This window comes from Lissotriton vulgaris, chromosome 5 (assembly GCF_964263255.1).
Source record: "Lissotriton vulgaris chromosome 5, aLisVul1.2, whole genome shotgun sequence".
NCBI lineage: Eukaryota > Metazoa > Chordata > Amphibia > Caudata > Salamandridae > Lissotriton > Lissotriton vulgaris.
This window is the reverse complement of record NC_141693.1, coordinates 564,460,911-564,487,682: the sequence shown is the minus strand read 5'-3', so window position 1 is coordinate 564,487,682 and position 26,772 is coordinate 564,460,911. Positions and strand designations below refer to the sequence as shown.

At 51.7% G+C, this 26,772-nt stretch overlaps 1 protein-coding gene across 1 annotated transcript in view; it reads left to right on the top strand.

Moving 5' to 3' along the window:
- LDB3 (LIM domain binding 3) overlaps window positions 1-26,772 on the top strand; it is a 487,331-nt gene that overhangs the window by 365,324 nt on the left and 95,235 nt on the right. The window contains exon 12 of the mRNA XM_086922025.1: window positions 19,709-20,015. Within this exon, the coding sequence (XP_086778151.1) occupies window positions 19,709-20,015 (307 nt within the window). The remainder of the gene's footprint in view (window positions 1-19,708; window positions 20,016-26,772) is intronic.

The following is a 26,772-nucleotide window of genomic DNA, read 5'->3' as shown; positions in this document are numbered from 1 at the left end:
GGGGTCGCCGATGGCTGCCAATATCTGCCAGGTATAGTACCACTCCGGCGCGTAGGTGCGGGATCCCAGGCTCGTCAGCCCGCTGCCCAAGGGAGCTTTAAGTTACAAAAAGGGGGTGGGGTCGCACACTACTCACACACCGGCGGAAGTTGCCCCTAAGGACTCTGGTCATTGTAGTAGAGTGTTCGCGATGCATCATCTTTCGATCTTGCTATCTTCGCTGTCTTCGCCATCCCTGGACACGTGTTTCGGGTTTTCAACCCTCGTCAGCAGGGATAGGCAGTGTTCTGGGGTCGCCGATGGCTGCCAATATCTGCCAGGTATAGTACCACTCCGGCGCGTAGGTGCGGGATCCCAGGCTCGTCAGCCCGCTGCTCAAGGGAGCTTTAAGTTACAAAAAGGGGGTGGGGTCGCACACTACTCACACACCGGCGGAAGTTGCCCCTAAGGACTCTGGTCATTGTAGTAGAGTGTTCGCGATGCATCATCTTTCGATCTTGCTATCTTCGCTGTCTTCGCCATCCCTGGACACGTGTTTCGGGTTTTCAACCCTCGTCAGCAGGGATAGGCAGTGTTCTGGGGTCGCCGATGGCTGCCAATATCTGCCAGGTATAGTACCACTCCGGCGCGTAGGTGCGGGATCCCAGGCTCGTCAGCCCGCTGCTCAAGGGAGCTTTAAGTTACAAAAAGGGGGTGGGGTCGCACACTACTCACACACCGGCGGAAGTTGCCCCTAAGGACTCTGGTCATTGTAGTAGAGTGTTCGCGATGCATCATCTTTCGATCTTGCTATCTTCGCTGTCTTCGCCATCCCTGGACACGTGTTTCGGGTTTTCAACCCTCGTCAGCAGGGATAGGCAGTGTTCTGGGGTCGCCGATGGCTGCCAATATCTGCCAGGTATAGTACCACTCCGGCGCGTAGGTGCGGGATCCCAGGCTCGTCAGCCCGCTGCTCAAGGGAGCTTTAAGTTAAAAAAAGGGGGTGGGGTCGCACACTACTCACACACCGGCGGAAGTTGCCCCTAAGGACTTTGGTCATTGTAGTAGAGTGTTCGCGATGCATCATCTTTCGATCTTGCTATCTTCGCTGTATTCGCCATCCCTGGACACGTGTTTCGGGTTTTCAACCCTCGTCAGCAGGGATAGGCAGTGTTCTGGGGTCGCCGATGGCTGCCAATATCTGCCAGGTATAGTACCACTCCGGCGCGTAGGTGCGGGATCCCAGGCTCGTCAGCCCGCTGCTCAAGGGAGCTTTAAGTTACAAAAAGGGGGTGGGGTCGCACACTACTCACACACCGGCGGAAGTTGCCCCTAAGGACTCTGGTCATTGTAGTAGAGTGTTCGCGATGCATCATCTTTCGATCTTGCTATCTTCGCTGTCTTCGCCATCCCTGGACACGTGTTTCGGGTTTTCAACCCTCGTCAGCAGGGATAGGCAGTGTTCTGGGGTCGCCGATGGCTGCCAATATCTGCCAGGTATAGTACCACTCCGGCGCGTAGGTGCGGGATCCCAGGCTCGTCAGCCCGCTGCTCAAGGGAGCTTTAAGTTGCAAAAAGGGGGTGGGGTCGCACACTACTCACACACCGGCGGAAGTTGCCCCTAAGGACTCTGGTCATTGTAGTAGAGTGTTCGCGATGCATCATCTTTCGATCTTGCTATCTTCGCTGTCTTCGCCATCCCTGGACACGTGTTTCGGGTTTTCAACCCTCGTCAGCAGGGATAGGCAGTGTTCTGGGGTCCCCGATGGCTGCCAATATCTGCCAGGTATAGTACCACTCCGGCGCGTAGGTGCGGGATCCCAGGCTCGTCAGCCCGCTGCTCAAGGGAGCTTTAAGTTACAAAAAGGGGGTGGGGTCGCACACTACTCACACACCGGCGGAAGTTGCCCCTAAGGACTCTGGTCATTGTAGTAGAGTGTTCGCGATGCATCATCTTTCGATCTTGCTATCTTCGCTGTCTTCCCCATCCCTGGACACGTGTTTCGGGTTTTCAACCCTCGTCAGCAGGGATAGGCAGTGTTCTGGGGTCGCCGATGGCTGCCAATATCTGCCAGGTATAGTACCACTCCGGCGCGTAGGTGCGGGATCCCAGGCTCGTCAGCCCGCTGCTCAAGGGAGCTTTAAGTTACAAAAAGGGGGTGGGGTCGCACACTACTCACACACCGGCGGAAGTTGCCCCTAAGGACTCTGGTCATTGTAGTAGAGTGTTCGCGATGCATCATCTTTCGATCTTGCTATCTTCGCTGTCTTCGCCATCCCTGGACACGTGTTTCGGGTTTTCAACCCTCGTCAGCAGGGATAGGCAGTGTTCTGGGGTCGCCGATGGCTGCCAATATCTGCCAGGTATAGTACCACTCCGGCGCGTAGGTGCGGGATCCCAGGCTCGTCAGCCCGCTGCTCAAGGGAGCTTTAAGTTACAACAAGCATTTGCAATGCAATAGGTCTCGCATTAGGAAAGTTTGAGCTATTGGAATTGTAAATGACAAATTTTTTTAGTTAGGTTTTGTTTTTGAAAATAGCGAAATTAATAGCTTTGTCATTTACAATGCCAATAGTTATAATTTTTGCAAATGTGACACATATTGCACTTGTAATGCAATATGTGTTGTATTTACGTGACTTACATGTATTGATATTACAAATAACAATGGCTTTTCATTTTTTTTTTACATAATTAATACTTAAATAAAAGGTATTATAATTTATAATGGTAATAGCTTAAAGTTTTGTAAATAACTTGTGAAGATTATGTTCTGTGTCTTTTATTGTTACAAAACTCCCAGAACAGAAGTGAAATATTAACATGTTTTTGTTACATTTGTAATAAAGCTTGAAACATTGAGAGAACATATTTGAAGTAGTTGTTGAATGGTTGCACAGATTGATGTTGTGGTGGCGAATGAGTGATGCGGGGTGAGGATGTGAGAGGGTGTTTGAGGGTGAGAGGGGGTGTGAGGGTGAGAGTGAGGGTGGGTGAGGGTGAGAGGGGGTGAGGGTGTGTGTGAGGGTGAGTGTGAGGGTGAAGGGGTGTGTGTGGGGGTGAAGGGGAGGGTGAGGGGGGGGGGTGAGGGTGAGGGGGGGGGTGAGGGTGAGGGGGGTGTGAGGGTGAGGGGGTGTGTGAGGGGGTGTGTGAGGGTGAGTGAGGGAGGGTGAAGGGGGGTGAGTGAGGTTGTGTGGCTGAGGAGGTGTGAGGGTGTGTGAGGATGAGTGAGGCTTTGATTGTGTGAGGGTGAGTGTGTGATGGTGTGAGGGTGAGTGAGGGTTTGATGGTGTGAGGGTGAGGGTGCGAGGATGTGAGAGGGTGGGGTGATGTGAGGGTGTGTGAGGGTTGTGAGGGTGAGTGAGGGTGTGAGGGTGACTACGAGAAGCTGGCAGTGTAGTTCTCCGGTTCCACACCTAGTGTCACAACAGAGATCTTGATGTTACTGCAAAAGCCTATTGCCTCCAACACAACACAGCTGAGTGTTTCAGATTTAAAAACAGACAGGGATGGGTATGTAGTGCAGGTAGTGGGCACCAGTACTTATTTTTAAGGTCCAAGAATTATTTTTCGTCATCTGACTTTGGTGTAGAGCACAACAGAGAAAGGCTAAAAAGGAAGAAAGGATAAGAAAACTGGTACTAAAGCAGCAGGGGTAAGAAAAAGAACCTGGAAAGTGAGGTATAAGAGAGGAAGAGTAAAGTGGTGTAAGAAAAGTTGATGAGGTGGAATCAAAACAAGGCAGCCTCAGTATTCAACAATCCCAGCATTCAGTAGAATCTGTGGTTAACTCCCGAGAAAACTGAGCTCCGGCACTTTTATGCATATATTATTTTACAAATTAAGCGCCGGAATAAAGGTTTAGCTAGACTCTTTTCATTGTGTAAGTGTTACATCATCCTCCGGCTCAACAGCCACATCTCTACCGGTGAAGAAAAGAGAGCAAAAGAGCTTCCAACCACACACACACACAGAAGGTGCTGACTGGTTGTGCAAGTCTGCTTGTACATAGCTGGGCTCAGTCACTGAGTTCAAATACACTCCCTTGAATAGAACCAGACAGCAGGGAATCTGAAGAACCAGGGATGGATCTATGTGCGCCTACCTTGTTTCTGGCAGCAGCAGGGTAAAAGGATGCCTGTTGCACCTGGAGTGGAAAGGAAGCATGTAAGAGCGGCCTGGGGTCAAATGTCATGAACTGCAAACCGGAACAGTTAACAAGACTCAGAGGGACACATGAAGCCACAAAACAAACAAGAATGTTTCAGCCAATAAATTACGCAAATTCTCCATGACTTGAAACGTGAGAATACCCAGCTGTGAGACTGCATGAATATCAACGCCAGCAGAAACTGGTCTGAGGCGGGGACAGAGATAATGAATGACACGCGAAGCGCCATGACATTCCCCATTCAAAATGCAAGTCACCCGGACGAGGCGCTCCCCCGGGTCTCTGCAGCGCAGGGAAACAAGGAAGTGTCAGCACAGAAAAGCGGGCGAATAAAATAAAACACAACTTTTACACATATCGAAGTCCTATGTGCTGACGCGGTGCCCAGGGTGACGTGTCTACAGACAGGAAAGGGTTAAAAAGCAAACTCACCGCAGCAGCCCGGCTTCAACAGGAAGCCAGGCAACCTTTGTTGGGACGGGGGCGGGGCCGGACACGGGACCGGAGCTTCCCAAGAGGCAGGCTGCAGTGGCTGGCGCATGGCTCCGGTGCAGAGAGGAGAGCCCTGCGTGCAGCCGGCGTCCGCCCGGGAAGCCAAGGAGCGGAGTGCCGGTGTCCCTGTGCCCGTTAACGTCGGAAGAGTCCTGCGGAGTAGAAGTCCCGGTGAGTGGAGCTGCAGCGTGTGTATGTGTGTGTGTGCGCGCGCGCGCCTGTGTGCGTGCGTGCATGCAGAGGGGTGGGGGCTGGATGTGTCCGGTGAGTGGGGCTCCGTGCTGGCGTGTCTGTGTGTATGCAGGGGGGTGGGTGGGGGGCGGCATCGTGTGTGTGTGTGTGTGTGTGTGTGTGTGCGTGCGCGCCTGTGTGTATGCGTGCATGAGGGGTGGGGGCTGGCTGTGTGCGAGCAGGGGCTGTGAGTTACTAGTTACTCTGCGCAAGCGCGGCTCAGACGCGCGCTCCCGCGGTCAAATCCGAGACTGCAAAAGCGCGCGTCTGAGTCGTGTCCAGTCTCCTGAATACGGGCGACATTAGGTCTGTAGCAGACACGCTCAATGCTCACGCATTGAGCGTACGTCTGCTCGACCTAAAAAGGGGGTGGGGTCGCACACTACTCACACACCGGCGGAAGTTGCCCCTAAGGACTCTGGTCATTGTAGTAGAGTGTTCGCGATGCATCATCTTTCGATCTTGCTATCTTCGCTGTCTTCGCCATCCCTGGACAGGTGTTTCGGGTTTTCAACCCTCGTCAGCAGGGATAGGCAGTGTTCTGGGGTCGCCGATGGCTGCCAATATCTGCCAGGTATAGTACCACTCCGGCGCGTAGGTGCGGGACCCCAGGCTCGTCAGCCCGCTGCTCAAGGGAGCTTTAAGTTACAAAAAGGGGGTGGGGTCGCACACTACTCACACACCGGCGGAAGTTGCCCCTAAGGACTCTGGTCATTGTAGTAGAGTGTTCGCGATGCATCATCTTTCGATCTTGCTATCTTCGCTGTCTTCGCCATCCCTGGACACGTGTTTCGGGTTTTCAACCCTCGTCAGCAGGGATAGGCAGTGTTCTGGGGTCGCCGATGGCTGCCAATATCTGCCAGGTATAGTACCACTCCGGCGCGTAGGTGCGGGATCCCAGGCTCGTCAGCCCGCTGCTCAAGGGAGCTTTAAGTTGCAAAAAGGGGGTGGGGTCGCACACTACTCACACACCGGCGGAAGTTGCCCCTAAGGACTCTGGTCATTGTAGTAGAGTGTTCGCGATGCATCATCTTTCGATCTTGCTATCTTCGCTGTCTTCGCCATCCCTGGACACGTGTTTCGGGTTTTCAACCCTCGTCAGCAGGGATAGGCAGTGTTCTGGGGTCGCCGATGGCTGCCAATATCTGCCAGGTATAGTACCACTCCGGCGCGTAGGTGCGGGATCCCAGGCTCGTCAGCCCGCTGCTCAAGGGAGCTTTAAGTTACAAAAAGGGGGTGGGGTCGCACACTACTCACACACCGGCGGAAGTTGCCCCTAAGGACTCTGGTCATCGTAGTAGAGTGTTCGCAATGCATCATCTTTCGATCTTGCTATCTTCGCTGTCTTCGCCATCCCTGGACACGTGTTTCGGGTTTTCAACCCTCGTCAGCAGGGATAGGCAGTGTTCTGGGGTCGCCGATGGCTGCCAATATCTGCCAGGTATAGTACCACTCCGGCGCGTAGGTGCGGGATCCCAGGCTCGTCAGCCCGCTGCTCAAGGGAGCTTTAAGTTACAAAAAGGGGGTGGGGTCGCACACTACTCACACACCGGCGGAAGTTGCCCCTAAGGACTCTGGTCATTGTAGTAGAGTGTTCGCGATGCATCATCTTTCGATCTTGCTATCTTCGCTGTCTTCGCCATCCCTGGACACGTGTTTCGGGTTTTCAACCCTCGTCAGCAGGGATAGGCAGTGTTCTGGGGTCGCCGATGGCTGCCAATATCTGCCAGGTATAGTACCACTCCGGCGCGTAGGTGCGGGATCCCAGGCTCGTCAGCCCGCTGCCCAAGGGAGCTTTAAGTTACAAAAAGGGGGTGGGGTCGCACACTACTCACACACCGGCGGAAGTTGCCCCTAAGGACTCTGGTCATTGTAGTAGAGTGTTCGCGATGCATCATCTTTCGATCTTGCTATCTTCGCTGTCTTCGCCATCCCTGGACACGTGTTTCGGGTTTTCAACCCTCGTCAGCAGGGATAGGCAGTGTTCTGGGGTCGCCGATGGCTGCCAATATCTGCCAGGTATAGTACCACTCCGGCGCGTAGGTGCGGGATCCCAGGCTCGTCAGCCCGCTGCTCAAGGGAGCTTTAAGTTACAAAAAGGGGGTGGGGTCGCACACTACTCACACACCGGCGGAAGTTGCCCCTAAGGACTCTGGTCATTGTAGTAGAGTGTTCGCGATGCATCATCTTTCGATCTTGCTATCTTCGCTGTCTTCGCCATCCCTGGACACGTGTTTCGGGTTTTCAACCCTCGTCAGCAGGGATAGGCAGTGTTCTGGGGTCGCCGATGGCTGCCAATATCTGCCAGGTATAGTACCACTCCGGCGCGTAGGTGCGGGATCCCAGGCTCGTCAGCCCGCTGCTCAAGGGAGCTTTAAGTTACAAAAAGGGGGTGGGGTCGCACACTACTCACACACCGGCGGAAGTTGCCCCTAAGGACTCTGGTCATTGTAGTAGAGTGTTCGCGATGCATCATCTTTCGATCTTGCTATCTTCGCTGTCTTCGCCATCCCTGGACACGTGTTTCGGGTTTTCAACCCTCGTCAGCAGGGATAGGCAGTGTTCTGGGGTCCCCGATGGCTGCCAATATCTGCCAGGTATAGTACCACTCCGGCGCGTAGGTGCGGCATCCCAGGCTCGTCAGCCCGCTGCTCAAGGGAGCTTTAAGTTACGAAAAGGGGGTGGGGTCGCACACTACTCACACACCGGCGGAAGTTGCCCCTAAGGACTCTGGTCATTGTAGTAGAGTGTTCGCGATGCATCATCTTTCGATCTTGCTATCTTCGCTGTCTTCCCCATCCCTGGACACGTGTTTCGGGTTTTCAACCCTCGTCAGCAGGGATAGGCAGTGTTCTGGGGTCGCCGATGGCTGCCAATATCTGCCAGGTATAGTACCACTCCGGCGCGTAGGTGCGGGATCCCAGGCTCGTCAGCCCGCTGCTCAAGGGAGCTTTAAGTTACAAAAAGGGGGTGGGGTCGCACACTACTCACACACCGGCGGAAGTTGCCCCTAAGGACTCTGGTCATTGTAGTAGAGTGTTCGCGATGCATCATCTTTCGATCTTGCTATCTTCGCTGTCTTCGCCATCCCTGGACACGTGTTTCTGGTTTTCAACCCTCGTCAGCAGGGATAGGCAGTGTTCTGGGATCGCCGATGGCTGCCAATATCTGCCAGGTATAGTACCACTCCGGCGCGTAGGTGCGGGATCCCAGGCTCGTCAGCCCGCTGCTCAAGGGAGCTTTAAGTTACAAAAAGGGGGTGGGGTCGCACACTACTCACACACCGGCGGAAGTTGCCCCTAAGGACTCTGGTCATTGTAGTAGAGTGTTCGCGATGCATCATCTTTCGATCTTGCTATCTTCGCTGTCTTCGCCATCCCTGGACACGTGTTTCGGGTTTTCAACCCTCGTCAGCAGGGATAGGCAGTGTTCTGGGGTCGCCGATGGCTGCCAATATCTGCCAGGTATAGTATCACTCCGGCGCGTAGGTGCGGGATCCCAGGCTCGTCAGCCCGCTGCTCAAGGGAGCTTTAAGTTACAAAAAGGGGGTGGGGTCGCACACTACTCACACACCGGCGGAAGTTGCCCCTAAGGACTCTGGTCATTGTAGTAGAGTGTTCGCGATGCATCATCTTTCGATCTTGCTATCTTCGCTGTCTTCGCCATCCCTGGACACGTGTTTCGGGTTTTCAACCCTCGTCAGCAGGGATAGGCAGTGTTCTGGGGTCGCCGATGGCTGCCAATATCTGCCAGGTATAGTACCACTCCGGCGCGTAGGTGCGGGATCCCAGGCTCGTCAGCCCGCTGCTCAAGGGAGCTTTAAGTTACAAAAAGGGGGTGGGGTCGCACACTACTCACACACCGGCGGAAGTTGCCCCTAAGGACTCTGGTCATTGTAGTAGAGTGTTCGCGATGCATCATCTTTCGATCTTGCTATCTTCGCTGTCTTCGCCATCCCTGGACACGTGTTTCGGGTTTTCAACCCTCGTCAGCAGGGATAGGCAGTGTTCTGGGGTCGCCGATGGCTGCCAATATCTGCCAGGTATAGTACCACTCCGGCGCGTAGGTGCGGGATCCCAGGCTCGTCAGCCCGCTGCTCAAGGGAGCTTTAAGTTACAAAAAGGGAGTGGGGTCGCACACTACTCACACACCGGCGGAAGTTGCCCCTAAGGACTCTGGTCATTGTAGTAGAGTGTTCGCGATGCATCATCTTTCGATCTTGCTATCTTCGCTGTCTTCGCCATCCCTGGACACGTGTTTCGGGTTTTCAACCCTCGTCAGCAGGGATAGGCAGTGTTCTGGGGTCGCCGATGGCTGCCAATATCTGCCAGGTATAGTACCACTCCGGCGCGTAGGTGCGGGATCCCAGGCTCGTCAGCCCGCTGCTCAAGGGAGCTTAAAGTTAAAAAAAGGGGGTGGGGTCGCACACTACTCACACACCGGCGGAAGTTGCCCCTAAGGACTCTGGTCATTGTAGTAGAGTGTTCGCGATGCATCATCTTTCGATCTTGCTATCTTCGCTGTATTCGCCATCCCTGGACACGTGTTTCGGGTTTTCAACCCTCGTCAGCAGGGATAGGCAGTGTTCTGGGGTCGCCGATGGCTGCCAATATCTGCCAGGTATAGTACCACTCCGGCGCGTAGGTGCGGGATCCCAGGCTCGTCAGCCCGCTGCTCAAGGGAGCTTTAAGTTACAAAAAGGGGGTGGGGTCGCACACTACTCACACACCGGCGGAAGTTGCCCCTAAGGACTCTGGTCATTGTAGTAGAGTGTTCGCGATGCATCATCTTTCGATCTTGCTATCTTCGCTGTCTTCGCCATCCCTGGACACGTGTTTCGGGTTTTCAACCCTCGTCAGCAGGGATAGGCAGTGTTCTGGGGTCGCCGATGGCTGCCAATATCTGCCAGGTATAGTACCACTCCGGCGCGTAGGTGCGGGATCCCAGGCTCGTCAGCCCGCTGCTCAAGGGAGCTTTAAGTTGCAAAAAGGGGGTGGGGTCGCACACTACTCACACACCGGCGGAAGTTGCCCCTAAGGACTCTGGTCATTGTAGTAGAGTGTTCGCGATGCATCATCTTTCGATCTTGCTATCTTCGCTGTCTTCGCCATCCCTGGACACGTGTTTCGGGTTTTCAACCCTCGTCAGCAGGGATAGGCAGTGTTCTGGGGTCCCCGATGGCTGCCAATATCTGCCAGGTATAGTACCACTCCGGCGCGTAGGTGCGGGATCCCAGGCTCGTCAGCCCGCTGCTCAAGGGAGCTTTAAGTTACAAAAAGGGGGTGGGGTCGCACACTACTCACACACCGGCGGAAGTTGCCCCTAAGGACTCTGGCCATTGTAGTAGAGTGTTCGCGATGCATCATCTTTCGATCTTGCTATCTTCGCTGTCTTCCCCATCCCTGGACACGTGTTTCGGGTTTTCAACCCTCGTCAGCAGGGATAGGCAGTGTTCTGGGGTCGCCGATGGCTGCCAATATCTGCCAGGTATAGTACCACTCCGGCGCGTAGGTGCGGGATCCCAGGCTCGTCAGCCCGCTGCTCAAGGGAGCTTTAAGTTACAAAAAGGGGGTGGGGTCGCACACTACTCACACACCGGCGGAAGTTGCCCCTAAGGACTCTGGTCATTGTAGTAGAGTGTTCGCGATGCATCATCTTTCGATCTTGCTATCTTCGCTGTCTTCGCCATCCCTGGACACGTGTTTCGGGTTTTCAACCCTCGTCAGCAGGGATAGGCAGTGTTCTGGGATCGCCGATGGCTGCCAATATCTGCCAGGTATAGTACCACTCCGGCGCGTAGGTGCGGGATCCCAGGCTCGTCAGCCCGCTGCTCAAGGGAGCTTTAAGTTACAAAAAGGGGGTGGGGTCGCACACTACTCACACACCGGCGGAAGTTGCCCCTAAGGACTCTGGTCATTGTAGTAGAGTGTTCGCGATGCATCATCTTTCGATCTTGCTATCTTCGCTGTCTTCGCCATCCCTGGACACGTGTTTCGGGTTTTCAACCCTCGTCAGCAGGGATAGGCAGTGTTCTGGGGTCGCCGATGGCTGCCAATATCTGCCAGGTATAGTATCACTCCGGCGCGTAGGTGCGGGATCCCAGGCTCGTCAGCCCGCTGCTCAAGGGAGCTTTAAGTTACAAAAAGGGGGTGGGGTCGCACACTACTCACACACCGGCGGAAGTTGCCCCTAAGGACTCTGGTCATTGTAGTAGAGTGTTCGCGATGCATCATCTTTCGATCTTGCTATCTTCGCTGTCTTCGCCATCCCTGGACACGTGTTTCGGGTTTTCAACCCTCGTCAGCAGGGATAGGCAGTGTTCTGGGGTCGCCGATGGCTGCCAATATCTGCCAGGTATAGTACCACTCCGGCGCGTAGGTGCGGGATCCCAGGCTCGTCAGCCCGCTGCTCAAGGGAGCTTTAAGTTACAAAAAGGGGGTGGGGTCGCACACTACTCACACACCGGCGGAAGTTGCCCCTAAGGACTCTGGTCATTGTAGTAGAGTGTTCGCGATGCATCATCTTTCGATCTTGCTATCTTTGCTGTCTTCGCCATCCCTGGACACGTGTTTCGGGTTTTCAACCCTCGTCAGCAGGGATAGGCAGTGTTCTGGGGTCGCCGATGGCTGCCAATATCTGCCAGGTATAGTACCACTCCGGCGCGTAGGTGCGGGATCCCAGGCTTGTCAGCCCGCTGCTCAAGGGAGCTTTAAGTTACAAAAAGGGGGTGGGGTCGCACACTACTCACACACCGGCGGAAGTTGCCCCTAAGGACTCTGGTCATTGTAGTAGAGTGTTCGCGATGCATCATCTTTCGATCTTGCTATCTTCGCTGTCTTCGCCATCCCTGGACACGTGTTTCGGGTTTTCAACCCTCGTCAGCAGGGATAGGCAGTGTTCTGGGGTCGCCGATGGCTGCCAATATCTGCCAGGTATAGTACCACTCTGGCGCATAGGTGCGGGATCCCAGGCTCGTCAGCCCGCTGCTCAAGGGAGCTTTAAGTTACAAAAAGGGGGTGGGGTCGCACACTACTCACACACCGGCGGAAGTTGCCCCTAAGGACTCTGGTCATTGTAGTAGAGTGTTCGCGATGCATCATCTTTCGATCTTGCTATCTTCGCTGTCTTCGCCCTCCCTGGACACGTGTTTCAGGTTTTCAACCCTCGTCAGCAGGGATAGGCAGTGTTCTGGGGTCGCCGATGGCTGCCAATATCTGCCAGGTATAGTACCACTCCGCGCGTAGGTGCGGGATCCCAGGCTCGTCAGCCCGCTGCTCAAGGGAGCTTTAAGTTACAAAAAGGGGGTGGGGTCGCACACTACTCACACACCGGCGGAAGTTGCCCCTAAGGACTCTGGTCATTGTAGTAGAGTGTTCGCGATGCATCATCTTTCGATCTTGCTATCTTCGCTGTCTTCGCCATCCGTGGACACGTGTTTCGGGTTTTCAACCCTCGTCAGCAGGGATAGGCAGTGTTCTGGGGTCGCCGATGGCTGCCAATATCTGCCAGGTATAGTACCACTCCGGCGCGTAGGTGCGGGATCCCAGGCTCGTCAGCCCGCTGCTCAAGGGAGCTTTAAGTTACAAAAAGGGGGTGGGGTCGCACACTACTCACACACCGGCGGAAGTTGCCCCTAAGGACTCTGGTCATTGTAGTAGAGTGTTCGCGATGCATCATCTTTCGATCTTGCTATCTTCGCTGTCTTCCCCATCCCTGGACACGTGTTTCGGGTTTTCAACCCTCGTCAGCAGGGATAGGCAGTGTTCTGGGGTCGCCGATGGCTGCCAATATCTGCCAGGTATAGTACCACTCCGGCGCGTAGGTGCGGGATCCCAGGCTCGTCAGCCCGCTGCTCAAGGGAGCTTTAAGTTACAAAAAGGGGGTGGGGTCGCACACTACTCACACACCGGCGGAAGTTGCCCCTAAGGACTCTGGTCATTGTAGTAGAGTGTTCGCGATGCATCATCTTTCGATCTTGCTATCTTCGCTGTCTTCGCCATCCCTGGACACGTGTTTCGGGTTTTCAACCCTCGTCAGCAGGGATAGGCAGTGTTCTGGGGTCGCCGATGGCTGCCAATATCTGCCAGGTATAGTACCACTCCGGCGCATAGGTGCGGGATCCCAGGCTCGTCAGCCCGCTGCTCAAGGGAGCTTTAAGTTACAAAAAGGGGGTGGGGTCGCACACTACTCACACACCGGCGGAAGTTGCCCCTAAGGACTCTGGTCATTGTAGTAGAGTGTTCGCGATGCATCATCTTTCGATCTTGCTATCTTCGCTGTCTTCGCCCTCCCTGGACACGTGTTTCAGGTTTTCAACCCTCGTCAGCAGGGATAGGCAGTGTTCTGGGGTCGCCGATGGCTGCCAATATCTGCCAGGTATAGTACCACTCCGGCGCGTAGGTGCGGGATCCCAGGCTCGTCAGCCCGCTGCTCAAGGGAGCTTTAAGTTACAAAAAGGGGGTGGGGTCGCACACTACTCACACACCGGCGGAAGTTGCCCCTAAGGACTCTGGTCATTGTAGTAGAGTGTTCGCGATGCATCATCTTTCGATCTTGCTATCTTCGCTGTCTTCGCCATCCCTGGACACGTGTTTCGGGTTTTCAACCCTCGTCAGCAGGGATAGGCAGTGTTCTGGGGTCGCCGATGGCTGCCAATATCTGCCAGGTATAGTACCACTCCGGCGCGTAGGTGCGGGATCCCAGGCTCGTCAGCCCGCTGCTCAAGGGAGCTTTAAGTTACAAAAAGGGGGTGGGGTCGCACACTACTCACACACCGGCGGAAGTTGCCCCTAAGGACTCTGGTCATTGTAGTAGAGTGTTCGCGATGCATCATCTTTCGATCTTGCTATCTTCGCTGTCTTCGCCATCCCTGGACACGTGTTTCGGGTTTTCAACCCTCGTCAGCAGGGATAGGCAGTGTTCTGGGGTCGCCGATGGCTGCCAATATCTGCCAGGTATAGTACCACTCCGGCGCGTAGGTGCGGGATCCCAGGCTCGTCAGCCCGCTGCTCAAGGGAGCTTTAAGTTACAAAAAGGGGGTGGGGTCGCACACTACTCACACACCGGCGGAAGTTGCCCCTAAGGACTCTGGTCATTGTAGTAGAGTGTTCGCGATGCATCATCTTTCGATCTTGCTATCTTCGCTGTCTTCCCCATCCCTGGACACGTGTTTCGGGTTTTCAACCCTCGTCAGCAGGGATAGGCAGTGTTCTGGGGTCGCCGATGGCTGCCAATATCTGCCAGGTATAGTACCACTCCGGCGCGTAGGTGCGGGATCCCAGGCTCGTCAGCCCGCTGCTCAAGGGAGCTTTAAGTTACAAAAAGGGGGTGGGGTCGCACACTACTCACACACCGGCGGAAGTTGCCCCTAAGGACTCTGGTCATTGTAGTAGAGTGTTCGCGATGCATCATCTTTCGATCTTGCTATCTTCGCTGTCTTCGCCATCCCTGGACACGTGTTTCGGGTTTTCAACCCTCGTCAGCAGGGATAGGCAGTGTTCTGGGGTCGCCGATGGCTGCCAATATCTGCCAGGTATAGTACCACTCCGGCGCGTAGGTGCGGGATCCCAGGCTCGTCAGCCCGCTGCTCAAGGGAGCTTTAAGTTACAAAAAGGGGGTAGGGTCACACACTACTCACACACCGGCGGAAGTTGCCCCTAAGGACTCTGGTCATTGTAGTAGAGTGTTCGCGATGCATCATCTTTCGATCTTGCTATCTTCGCTGTCTTCGCCATCCCTGGACACGTGTTTCGGGTTTTCAACCCTCGTCAGCAGGGATAGGCAGTGTTCTGGGGTCGCCGATGGCTGCCAATATCTGCCAGGTATAGTACCACTCCGGCGCGTAGGTGCGGGATCCCAGGCTCGTCAGCCCGCTGCTCAAGGGAGCTTTAAGTTACAAAAAGGGGGTGGGGTCGCACACTACTCACACACCGGCGGAAGTTGCCCCTAAGGACTCTGGTCATTGTAGTAGAGTGTTCGCGATGCATCATCTTTCGATCTTGCTATCTTCGCTGTCTTCGCCATCCCTGGACACGTGTTTCGGGTTTTCAACCCTCGTCAGCAGGGATAGGCAGTGTTCTGGGGTCGCCGATGGCTGCCAATATCTGCCAGGTATAGTACCACTCCAGCGCGTAGGTGCGGGATCCCAGGCTCGTCAGCCCGCTGCTCAAGGGAGCTTTAAGTTACAAAAAGGGGGTGGGGTCGCACACTACTCACACACCGGCGGAAGTTGCCCCTAAGGACTCTGGTCATTGCAGTAGAGTGTTCGCGATGCATCATCTTTCGATCTTGCTATCTTCGCTGTCTTCGCCATCCCTGGACACGTGTTTCGGGTGTTCAACCCTCGTCAGCAGGGATAGGCAGTGTTCTGGGGTCGCCGATGGCTGCCAATATCTGCCAGGTATAGTACCACTCCGGCGCGTAGGTGCGGGATCCCAGGCTCGTCAGCCCGCTGCTCAAGGGAGCTTTAAGTTACAAAAAGGGGGTGGGGTCGCACACTACTCACACACCGGCGGAAGTTGCCCCTAAGGACTCTGGTCATTGTAGTAGAGTGTGCGCGATGCATCATCTTTCGATCTTGCTATCTTCGCTGTCTTCGCCATCCCTGGACACGTGTTTCGGGTTTTCAACCCTCGTCAGCAGGGATAGGCAGTGTTCTGGGGTCGCCGATGGCTGCCAATATCTGCCAGGTATAGTACCACTCCGGCGCGTAGGTGCGGGATCCCAGGCTCGTCAGACCGCTGCTCAAGGGAGCTTTAAGTTACAAAAAGGGGGTGGGGTCGCACACTACTCACACACCGGCGGAAGTTGCCCCTAAGGACTCTGGTCATTGAAGTAGAGTGTTCGCGATGCATCATCTTTCGATCTTGCTATCTTCGCTGTCTTCGCCATCCCTGGACACGTGTTTCGGGTTTTCAACCCTCGTCAGCAGGGATAGGCAGTGTTCTGGGGTAGCCGATGGCTGTCAATATCTGCCAGCTATAGTACCACTCTGGCGCGTAGGTGCGGGATCCCAGGCTCGTCAGCCCGCTGCTCAAGGGAGCTTTAAGTTACAAAAAGGGGGTGGGGTCGCACACTACTCACACACCGGCGGAAGTTGCCTCTAAGGACTCTGGTCATTGTAGTAGAGTGTTCGCGATGCATCATCTTTCGATCTTGCTATGTTCGCTGTCTTCGCCATCCCTGGACACGTGTTTCGGGTTTTCAACCCTCGTCAGCAGGGATAGGCAGTGTTCTGGGGTCGCCGATAGCTGCCAATATCTGCCAGGTATAGTACCACTCCGGCGCGTAGGTGCGGGATCCCAGGCTCGTCAGCCCGCTGCTCAAGGGAGCTTTAAGTTACAAAAAGGGGGTGGGGTCGCACACTACTCACACACCGGCGGAAGTTGCCCCTAAGGACTCTGGCCATTGTAGTAGAGTGTTCGCGATGCATCATCTTTCGATCTTGCTATCTTCGCTGTCTTCGCCATCCCTGGACACGTGTTTCGGGTTTTCAACCCTCGTCAGCAGGGATAGGCAGTGTTCTGGGGTCGCCGATGGCTGCCAATATCTGCCAGGTATAGTACCACTCCGGCGTGTAGGTGCGGGATCCCAGGCTCGTCAGCCCGCTGCTCAAGGGAGCTTTAAGTTACAAAAAGGGGGTGGGGTCGCACACTACTCACACACCGGCGGAAGTTGCCCCTAAGGACTCTGGTCATTGTAGTAGAGTGTTCGCGATGCATCATCTTTCGATCTTGCTATCTTCGCTGTCTTCGCCATCCCTGGACACGTGTTTCGGGTTTTCAACCCTCGTCAGCAGGGATAGGCAGTGTTCTGGGGTCGCCGATGGCTGCCAATATCTGCCAGGTATAGTACCACTCCGGCGCGTAGGTGCGGGATCCCAGGCTCGTCAGCCCGCTGCTCAAGGGAGCTTTAAGTTACAAAAAGGGGGTGGGGTCGCACACTACTCACACACCGGCGGAAGTTGCCCCTAAGGACTCTGGTCATTGTAGTAGAGTGTTCGCGATGCATCATCTTTCGATCTTGCTATCTTCGCTGTCTTCGCCATCCCTGGACACGTGTTTCGGGTTTTCAACCCTCATCAGCAGGGATAGGCAGTGTTCTGGGGTCGCCGATGGCTGCCAATATCTGCCAGGTATAGTACCACTCCGGCGCATAGGTGCGGGATCCCAGGCTCGTCAGCCCGCTGCTCAAGGGAGCTTTAAGTTACAAAAAGGGGGTGGGGTCGCACACTACTCACACACCGGCGGAAGTTGCCCCTAAGGACTCTGGTCATTGTAGTAGAGTGTTCGCGATGCATCATCTTTCGATCTTGCTATCTTCGCTGTCTTCGCCCTCCCTGGACACGTGTTTCAGGTTTTCAACCCTCGTCAGCAGGGATAGGCAGTGTTCTGGGGTCGCCGATGGCTGCCAATATCTGCCAGGTATAGTACCACTCCGGCGCGTAGGTGCGGGATCCCAGGCTCGTCAGCCCGCTGCTCAAGGGAGCTTTAAGTTACAAAAAGGGGGTGGGGTCGCACACTACTCACACACCGGCGGAAGTTGCCCCTAAGGACTCTGGTCATTGTAGTAGAGTGTTCGCGATGCATCATCTTTCGATCTTGCTATCTTCGCTGTCTTCGCCATCCCTGGACACGTGTTTCGGGTTTTCAACCCTCGTCAGCAGGGATAGGCAGTGTTCTGGGGTCGCCGATGGCTGCCAATATCTGCCAGGTATAGTACCACTCCGGCGCGTAGGTGCGGGATCCCAGGCTCGTCAGCCCGCTGCTCAAGGGAGCTTTAAGTTACAAAAAGGGGGTGGGGTCGCACACTACTCACACACCGGCGGAAGTTGCCCCTAAGGACTCTGGTCATTGTAGTAGAGTGTTCGCGATGCATCATCTTTCGATCTCGCTATCTTCGCTGTCTTCGCCATCCCTGGACACGTGTTTCGGGTTTTCAACCCTCGTCAGCAGGGATAGGCAGTGTTCTGGGGTCGCCGATGGCTGCCAATATCTGCCAGGTATAGTACCACTCCGGCGCGTAGGTGCGGGATCCCAGGCTCGTCAGCCCGCTGCTCAAGGGAGCTTTAAGTTACAAAAAGGGGGTGGGGTCGCACACTACTCACACACCGGCGGAAGTTGCCCCTAAGGACTCTGGTCATTCCAAGGATACATCTACCATGATTCCATATAACTGGAAAGGGAGCTCAGAATAAATTATGTCCTGGTGAAAATAGGGAACCAGATCTAAATAGATTAAAACTGCCTCTGTGCATATCCAGTATATGGCTTTCGCTAATTGGATTGCATGGGGTAGGATTAAAACTAGTTGCTCCAATCTCCAGAGCAACCTAGGAGGGGTGTTAGGAACTTCTTAAGATTTACCACGCCCCTACAGCAGTTGTTGTCAGCATGTTTTGGCCCATAGCTTTACCAGGTCTAAGTAGCCGTAATTCACAATTTATTAATCTAAAATTATGGACATCACTATAGTAACATGCAGCCGTTTATAAACTGAATATAGGAGCAACTGACCACCAGTAGAGTGATGTGAGGTCTGTGGGGTTGAGCTCACATGATCCTAGTGTTTTACTTCAAAGAGCAGGTAGGTCCCCATACACCTAATTTGATGTACGTTAAGTCACTCATATAAATTATCTGTCTAGTTAAGGTGCAAGATAATCCAAGTAAGTGCTGCTTTTATCTATCGGAACAATATTGGGGATTTACTGTAACAAAGGTAACTTGTGAAGGACTGTTTTAATAGCTCCTCATTTCTTGACCAAAACTGAAGTGGTGGGGTCCCTAAACTGGTAGGCCACAGGGTTATGGACCCTCAACATCAACAACAGTCTGAGCCAACATCCAGATATTCATGCTGATTGGGCATTTACCATCATAGTTGCGATCTTACTTTGCACCTCTGATAGTTTTAGAATGGCCAGAGCATCAGTTCAGAGAGTGTCGTTCTAAAGTTACACATCTAATGAAGAGATCATGCGGTATGGGATATTTGTTATGGGATATATGTTTACTAGAATATAGGAATAAAGAATGACTCCCTGAACCCTTGGTGCAGCTGATAGAAAGATGGCCTGGAAATTGATCTTGAAATGATTGAGACAATACATGTAGGAAAAGACAAAGACCAGGAAAAGCCTCTGCCACAAATCACACTCTGGAAGTTCAGAACATCACAGTGACACCAAGTTTTAGTTCAATATCTCACAGCAATGAACTTCTTCAAAGGGGCATTACAAATTTCACCCTGGCAGTGTCTTCTTTATAGTCACAATCAAATTAAACAAATGCATGCATTAGGGGTTGAAGTTTTCTATGAAAGAACATTAGAGCTACTCTGTGGCCTCATAGTGGTGGCAGGATACAAAGCAATCTTGGAAGGTATGACTACGTCAAACTAGCCAGTGATATTTGCGATAGACCATCCTTAGTATGTTCAGGTCCAGAAACAATACCAGTGCTGCAGAACGGCTATGGTGATTTATGTAATGTCCTATGATAATTTTGTGTGGTTGTTAATAGAGAGGTTGCCAGTGGCATTATAGTTTTGTATTTCAAAACGTAATTTGTTACATAGTTTCTGAAACCCAGAATATTTGCATTAAAAGGTTAAGGTAAAATGCTGTTAACTAATACATTATTTGCTGCACAAATCACTATCAAGCTTTATCCAATTATACCCTTTGTGGCCATGCTTTTTATCCATGTGAAATAGGTTTTCAAAGTACATCTGAACCGAAAGCCATTTCAATTTTCTGACACATGTAAAGCTCAATATTTCCAAGTATAGGACTCTGTTAACGCTTCTGTTTGTGTTTTTAATGCATCAAACAGCTGCTGCCCCAGCTCCTGCTCCTGTCCATGCACCAGTGGTCCAGGAGCCCTCCAGCCGACCTCCTTGGATCACCGACGATTCCTTCTCCCAGAAGTTTTCACCTAACAAGACCACCACCTCTGTGACTAAGCAAATCCTGCCCAAGGCGGCTCCACCACCCGCTCCTGTCATCAACACTCCTGTCTACTCTCCTCCTGCACCAAGTCATGGTGGCCACCCACCACCAAGGGGGCTCATCCAAAGAGCAGAGCGCTGCCCTGCCAGCAGCAGGACCCCACTTTGCGGACACTGCAACAGCGTTATCCGGTAAGTCTAGCAGTCTCTTCAGCATTGCCATGGTTACCATATTAACATGAGGTCCATGTATGTTGAATCGAGAAAAATGCTTACAAATACCTATTTGGTTTTCAAATCTATCTTTTTATATATTATATTACAAAATGCATAAAGTATCACCTTAGCTTTATCTAATTTCAAAACCATGCACCCACACAGATATCTATCTAGCTTTCCAAGTAAACCAATGGTAACATATTAATTACTAATTTACATACTCCATTTTGGATATTTAAATCAGTAGGATGCATAGATTGTCCGACCATACTCACTGTATATCTCTCTGTGCTTACTCTGGTCATTCCCATCTTCTAGTTTCAGTCTATTTCCTTACTTCTCCAGTTAACCAGTATGTAGTATTCTGAGTTGTATATTTATGTTCCTGCATTTCACTGCATCTAGCTGCTCAGCCAGTGTCATCCCTGGGTTTACGGATTATTATCATCAATTGTAATTTCATTGTCTATAGTTTTCCTCTTCCCTGATAGTTTCTTCTTTCTTTTCTTTTCATGAGGGAGAGGATAATGTAGTATTCTGAGTTGTATATTTATGTTCCTGCATTTCACTGCATCTAGCTGCTCAGCCAGTGTGAGTGTTCCAGGTAAGAATGTTGGTGTGATTGACATGTATGGAATGCTTGGGTGCTTGGGATGAGAGTTGGCAGTTAAGATGGGCTGAGCAGCTAGGAGGCTGCTCCTGGTGGGGCTGCTTGTTCCAGAGTTATACTTCCTGTTATCCTACTTATGGCTGAAGAAACCTACTTCTATATTCATCTACATCTGCCTCGGCTACATCATTATATGTATGTATGGATCAACATACTACACAGTATAATATGTTGTCAGGTATTTCCTGGATTTATACACAGTGTGTCTCCTGAACAGGATCATATTTACCAGCACAGTCTAATGTAATACTGAAACTGTCGCACCTCTTGGTGCCCACCCTGAAATTCATACATACACCGACGTAAGTTCTCTGAAGCCATGAGGATTTTTTCATCGGCCCTAAATCACAAGCGAGTTTTCTTTCTCGTGTCCCGGAAGAATGGGACTACCATGGCAGTGTAGGGCAGGACTTTACCAGGTCAACAAAGTTCACGCTGAGCAGTATGTAAAGTCATTTAAAATGTGCGCAGAGTATGGACTCAGGTAGAAGTAAACTGTAGCCAGGGTCACTGAAAGTACATGACAATAGAGAACTCATTTATGCTGCAAGATTAAATTGTACAGTAAAATGATGTAATTTACGCTAAATAGCGTAATGCATTTTGTTGTAAAGGTTCCGTTGCATTAGTATCTATCTGTTCAACACTTGAATACAACAAAGTTGGGAAAGATGACCTTTAAAGATTACAAGGAAACTGCTACTGCTCGGCAACACATTTGGTATTTTTGGTAACATTTGATTAATTGGAGCTAGAAACCAATTTTTATTAAAATCTGAAATGTATGCAGCAGAAGTTCCAGTATGGGCAAATGGACAAGTTAATAATCTTTACGTAAAAAATGCTGCAACCACAGAATCACAAAATTTCGGAGGTGCTGACTATATCATTCGTTCACAGTGATTAAAAGCAATGATATGCAATAGACATCCATAGGTGTTCAATGGCCCTGAAGGAATATGCTTGCAATTGCAGTGTGTGAGGGTATTAAGCGATTTCTAATACACCACACTTTCTATTTATGATCTCATTAAAGATACATGATTTCGCTGTGCTCCCTTAAAAAGAGTAGCAGAAGGGCAAGACAAATCCATTGATAGCTAAACGACTCCTTTAGAAGCAACCTGGTGTTGTTGTACCATATAATTATGAACCACAAAGCTCAGAGTCTTATTTCATGAGATACGAAGTGCACAGCTCTATCAGACCAATTGGGTGATGGGGTGTGTGTGTGTTGGGGGGGGGGTCTTTTTAATATACAATATTACGGCTTCACTGGGACTCTCCAAATGTTTAGGCAAATTTGTGCATTAAAGACATTGAGCTCAAACTCAAGTGCACTTGAAATAGTGATATAAACCAGGTACTTTACTGCCACACGAACACGAAGTACGTGTTTGCTTCTAGATTTCTTATATGAACGTTATCCCTTCATAAGATGAAAAAGTTGATTGTGACAGGTCTTCTCGCTTCCCTCATGCAAATTGACCATATTAGCTCATATCAGGTCATCCTCTTTACCCAAATAGATTTTGACGGCTCAGTGGAGATTCCCTGGGTTTTGGACAGTACATGAGATGAAGCGTACGTATGCTCTTTCCACTCTAACTGGATTCTAAGGGTCTTTTTCTTCGCTTTAGATTGGGCATATTTGCACGTAACCCCTTCAGTGCTCATGACAAGCTCAGCTCGTCATGAGGCACAGTGCTCGTGTCATGACCACACCCATTAACATTATGGCCCAGCACAGCAGGGGAATATCTTCAGCAACCAAGGTGTTAAGTACAAGGGAATCTGTTTCCCTTTGTCTCTATGTCCTGATCATAACTTATGCTCGTTCTTTAGAATCAGCAAAGAATGCTGCTAGCTGCTAGAAGTTGCTGTTAGAGAATTAACTTCTGTGGAGTTCAGGTTTAGCCCACAATACTTGCATTAAGGTGTGTTCCAACTCGAAAGATTCAGCATGGAAAGTGTGTTGGAGGGATTGCTCTCTAAAAACAGTTTACGCCAATGTACTAAATATTTAGTCCTATCTTGGATGTTATTGCAGCCAATCCCCTCTCTCAGATCCTTCAAAATAGTAGGCTTGTTCATTAGCCCAAATGTTGAAGTGAGTTAATTGTATCTGCTTTCATGGGAAGCCATTTTACCCCTTTATTGCTTGTCTGTCATTGGAATGCTTTCTAAAGGTAGAGAAAGCTGGACTTGGTCATCTTGTTTTGGTCTGGTCCAAGTTTAGGACACTATATCACCCTTTCAGTCCTGTGAGTGCAGTCCATCTCCTCAGAGAACAAGCATTTACTGCATCTTCGACCTGACACTATTGGCGCGGCCTTGACAGTTTACCCTCCAGTGCTAACTACAGATCCAAATGCAGATGCAGTGGCAATGAATGGATGGATAGGCGACATGTTGGAGACCATCGCTCCAGCCAAACTCGCCCTATCTCGCAGGGAATCCCCTTCTGCCCCATGGTTCTCTACAGAGCTAAGGGCAGAGAAAGGTGCATGCAAGAGACTGGAGCGCCTTTGGCGGGTGAACTATTGTGAATCAGTTAAGGCTCACTATAGAACAGCCCTCTGCAAGTTGCATAAATCTATAAAAAAAGCAAAAAGGCTTCATGTTGCCACCTCTATCCGTCATGCGGAACAATCCAGTAAAGAAGTTTTTAATATAGTGCAGTCCTTTTTCAAGCCGAGAATTATTGAAACAGAAATCACCCCATCCGAGTGTCTTTGTGAAGGTATCTCGGATTATTTTGATGACAAAATTAAGAAAGTATATGGTACCTTCTCTGACTCTCGTCCCACCATAATGGCTGATAGTGTTGATAATAGCCCATCTACCTCTATCTTAGGTCAATTTCATTTTATCTCATTTAAGGAGGCATTGCAGGAAATAAAGAGGTGCAAATCGGGGGCTCCTGATGATCCTTGCCCACCGAAGCTCTGGAGCATGATGGCGGAGTCAATTGTGACCACCCTCCTGCACATTTGGAACACATCCATTACATCTGGGGTGTTTCCGGACTGTTGGAAACATGCCACACTCCTCCCTCTGAAAAAAACCCAAAATTGAGATCCGGGGGATTTGAGCAATCTCCGACCGATTTCCCTATTGGCTGCCCCAGGTAAAATGATGGAAAAACTGATTCTGCGCCAATTGAATAGTTTCATTGAAGAGAATAAGATCTTGCATGAAACTCAATCGGGTTTTAGGCCGGGCTTCAGCACTGAGACCGCCCTGATTGAGGTAGCTGAGTCGGTTAGGTGGTCTCTAGATTCAGGAGCATCTGCTATGCTGGTGCTCCTGGATCTATCGGCCGCATTTGATACGGTTGACCACGGCAGACTTCTGCAGCGCCTAGAGGACATTGGCCTTCAGGATAAAGCACTTGGGTGGCTTCATTTCTATTTGACCAACCGGTCACCGAAGGTGGCGTTGGGCTCTTTTTCCTCCAAACCTAAGCGACTGGGGTGTGGGGTCCCTCAGGGATCGGCACTTAGCCTGCTACTCTTTAATATTTATCTGGCACCACTTTTTACTATGATTGCCAAATGGGGGGTCACGGCAATCTCATACGCAGACGATACCCAGCTCGTCTTCCCCTACTCAGAAGTGTCGGAGGCAGCTTTCGGTAAATTTAAGGGGTGCCTCCGCGATGTAGCCAGCTGGATGAACACCAATAAATTAAAGTTGAATGCTGGCAAGACGGAGGTGATCTTTTTTGGGAAATGCCTTCGCCCTTCCCCGGATCTGTGGTGGCCACCTGAGATGGACCCTGCGCCTTCCCCGGTACAAAGGCTAAAAACTTGGGGGTAATCTGGGATGAGAGCTTGGCCTTCTCTGCCCACATTCAGCAAGTGACAACAGGGTGCTTAAGCAAGCTGAGGAATTTGCGCAAGTTCCTTGTGCTGCTTCCAGAAGATTGCCTAAAAATGATAGTCCATGCAATGGTCACCTCGAAGCTGGACTATGCAAATGGCTTATATTTGGGCCTACCCAAATATTTGATTCAACGTCTGCAGACCGTGCAGAATGCGGCTGCGAGGCTGATAAAACATATTCCTTTTAAACAGCATGTCTCTCCGCATTTGCGTGAGCTGCACTGGCTTCCGGTGGCAAGCAGAATTAAATTTAAGGCGCTAACACTGGCTTTTAGAGCTTTCCGTGGCACCTGTCCTAGCTATCTTAAAGCAAGACTCCCCAGATATGAGCAGGCGAGACTCTTACGGTCAAACTCCATACTCCAGCTACACGTCCCACGAGTCAGAAAGGCGAGTTTGGGAGGCAGGACCTTTTCAGCAAACACGGTGAAGCTGTGGAACGCCCTACCGCCTGGCATTCAGTTGGCACCATCAGAGATTGGTTTCAGGAAACATTTAAAAACTTGGCTTTTTAATCAAAGATCTGATCCACCGGCTTTACTTATTGTTTACTTTGAGCTGCTCACATAGAGCCGGGACACCGCCTTGCGAGGTAGCTGTTCGCGCTTTAGAAATTCCTGTATTATTATTATTATTTACAATGCAACGGTCTCGCCATTGCCAAAGTTAGAACTATTGGCATTGTAAATGACAACATTTTTATTTATGTGTTGGTTTTGAAAACAGATAAATAAATGGCATTGTCATTTACAATGTCAATAGCTTAATCTCTCGCAAATGCGAGCCCTATTGCATTTGCACCCACACACACACACAGAGCCACACACACAGAGCCCCCCCACACACACAGAGCGCCCCCCCCACACAGAGAGCCCCCCCCCCACACACACAGAGCCCCCACACACACACAGAGCCCCGCACACACACAGAGTCCCCCCACACACTCAGAGCCCCCACACTCACACAGAGCCCTGCATAAACAGAGCCGCCCCCACACACAGAGCCCCCCTCACACACAGAGGCCCCCCACACACAGCCCCCCCACACACAAAGAGCCCCCCACACACAGAGTCCCACACACACACAGAGCCCCCCCACACACACAGAGCCCACCCACACACAGAGCCCACCCACATACACAGAGCCCCCCCATACACACAGAGCCCCCCCCACACACACAGAGCCCCCACACACACAGAGCCCCCCACACGCAGAGCCCCCCACACACAGAGAGCCCCCCATACACACAGAGCCCCCCACACACACACAGAGCCCCAACACACACAGAGCCCCCCACACACACAGAGCCCCCCACACACAGAGCCCCCCACACACACAGAGCCCCCCCCACACACACAGCCCCCCCCACACACACACAGCCCCCCCACACACACAGAGAGCCCCCCCACACACAGAGCCCAACCACACATAGAACCCAACCACACACAGAGCCCCCCCCACACACACACTGTTTATCTGTGATTCAGTTTGTACCATCCTAAAATCCGCAAACAGTGACACCACTGTCAAGGGAGGAGGTCTGAAGAGGCAGGTAGGTACACCACTAGTGGTGACTGATGAGAAAGAAACAAAAGATGGTTCTCAAAAGGAAAAATACATGAAGGTTGGCTGACGGGGTGACTCGGAGCGGCGCGTGCACCAGCTCACGAGCTGCACGTACAGGGCACGGTGCACTGTCAGGGGGCAAAGGTCAGGAGGACTTCGCTGCGTGCCACGGGGCTCGAGGGGCCGCCGCCCAGGGCGCTCCCTGTCAGGAACTGAAAGTCCTACTCCCCACTCTGAGGCATATTTGACATGACAGAATAGAATATATCATAAATAAAGAAGAACAGTCCATCCCAAAGAACACTCAGTGATCACACAGGAAACAGATAGGTAAACAAGAAAGCAGAGGAGGGTGATGAGAAGTTTCACAGCTTGAAACTAAACTCACAGCAGCGGCGCTTTCCCCAACACTAATACCCCATTTATAATGCCAAGACAACAAGGTCAGCGGCACACGTACATGTTCAATAATGGCCACAGTCAGGTGTCTACAAACATCTTATGCACAAGTTGAACGAATGCACTTACCTCTGAGAGTTTGATGGCCAGAGGTATGAGGCTGAGGAGGAAGCACCCCAGGAAGATAGCCAGGGAAATCAAGCAGACC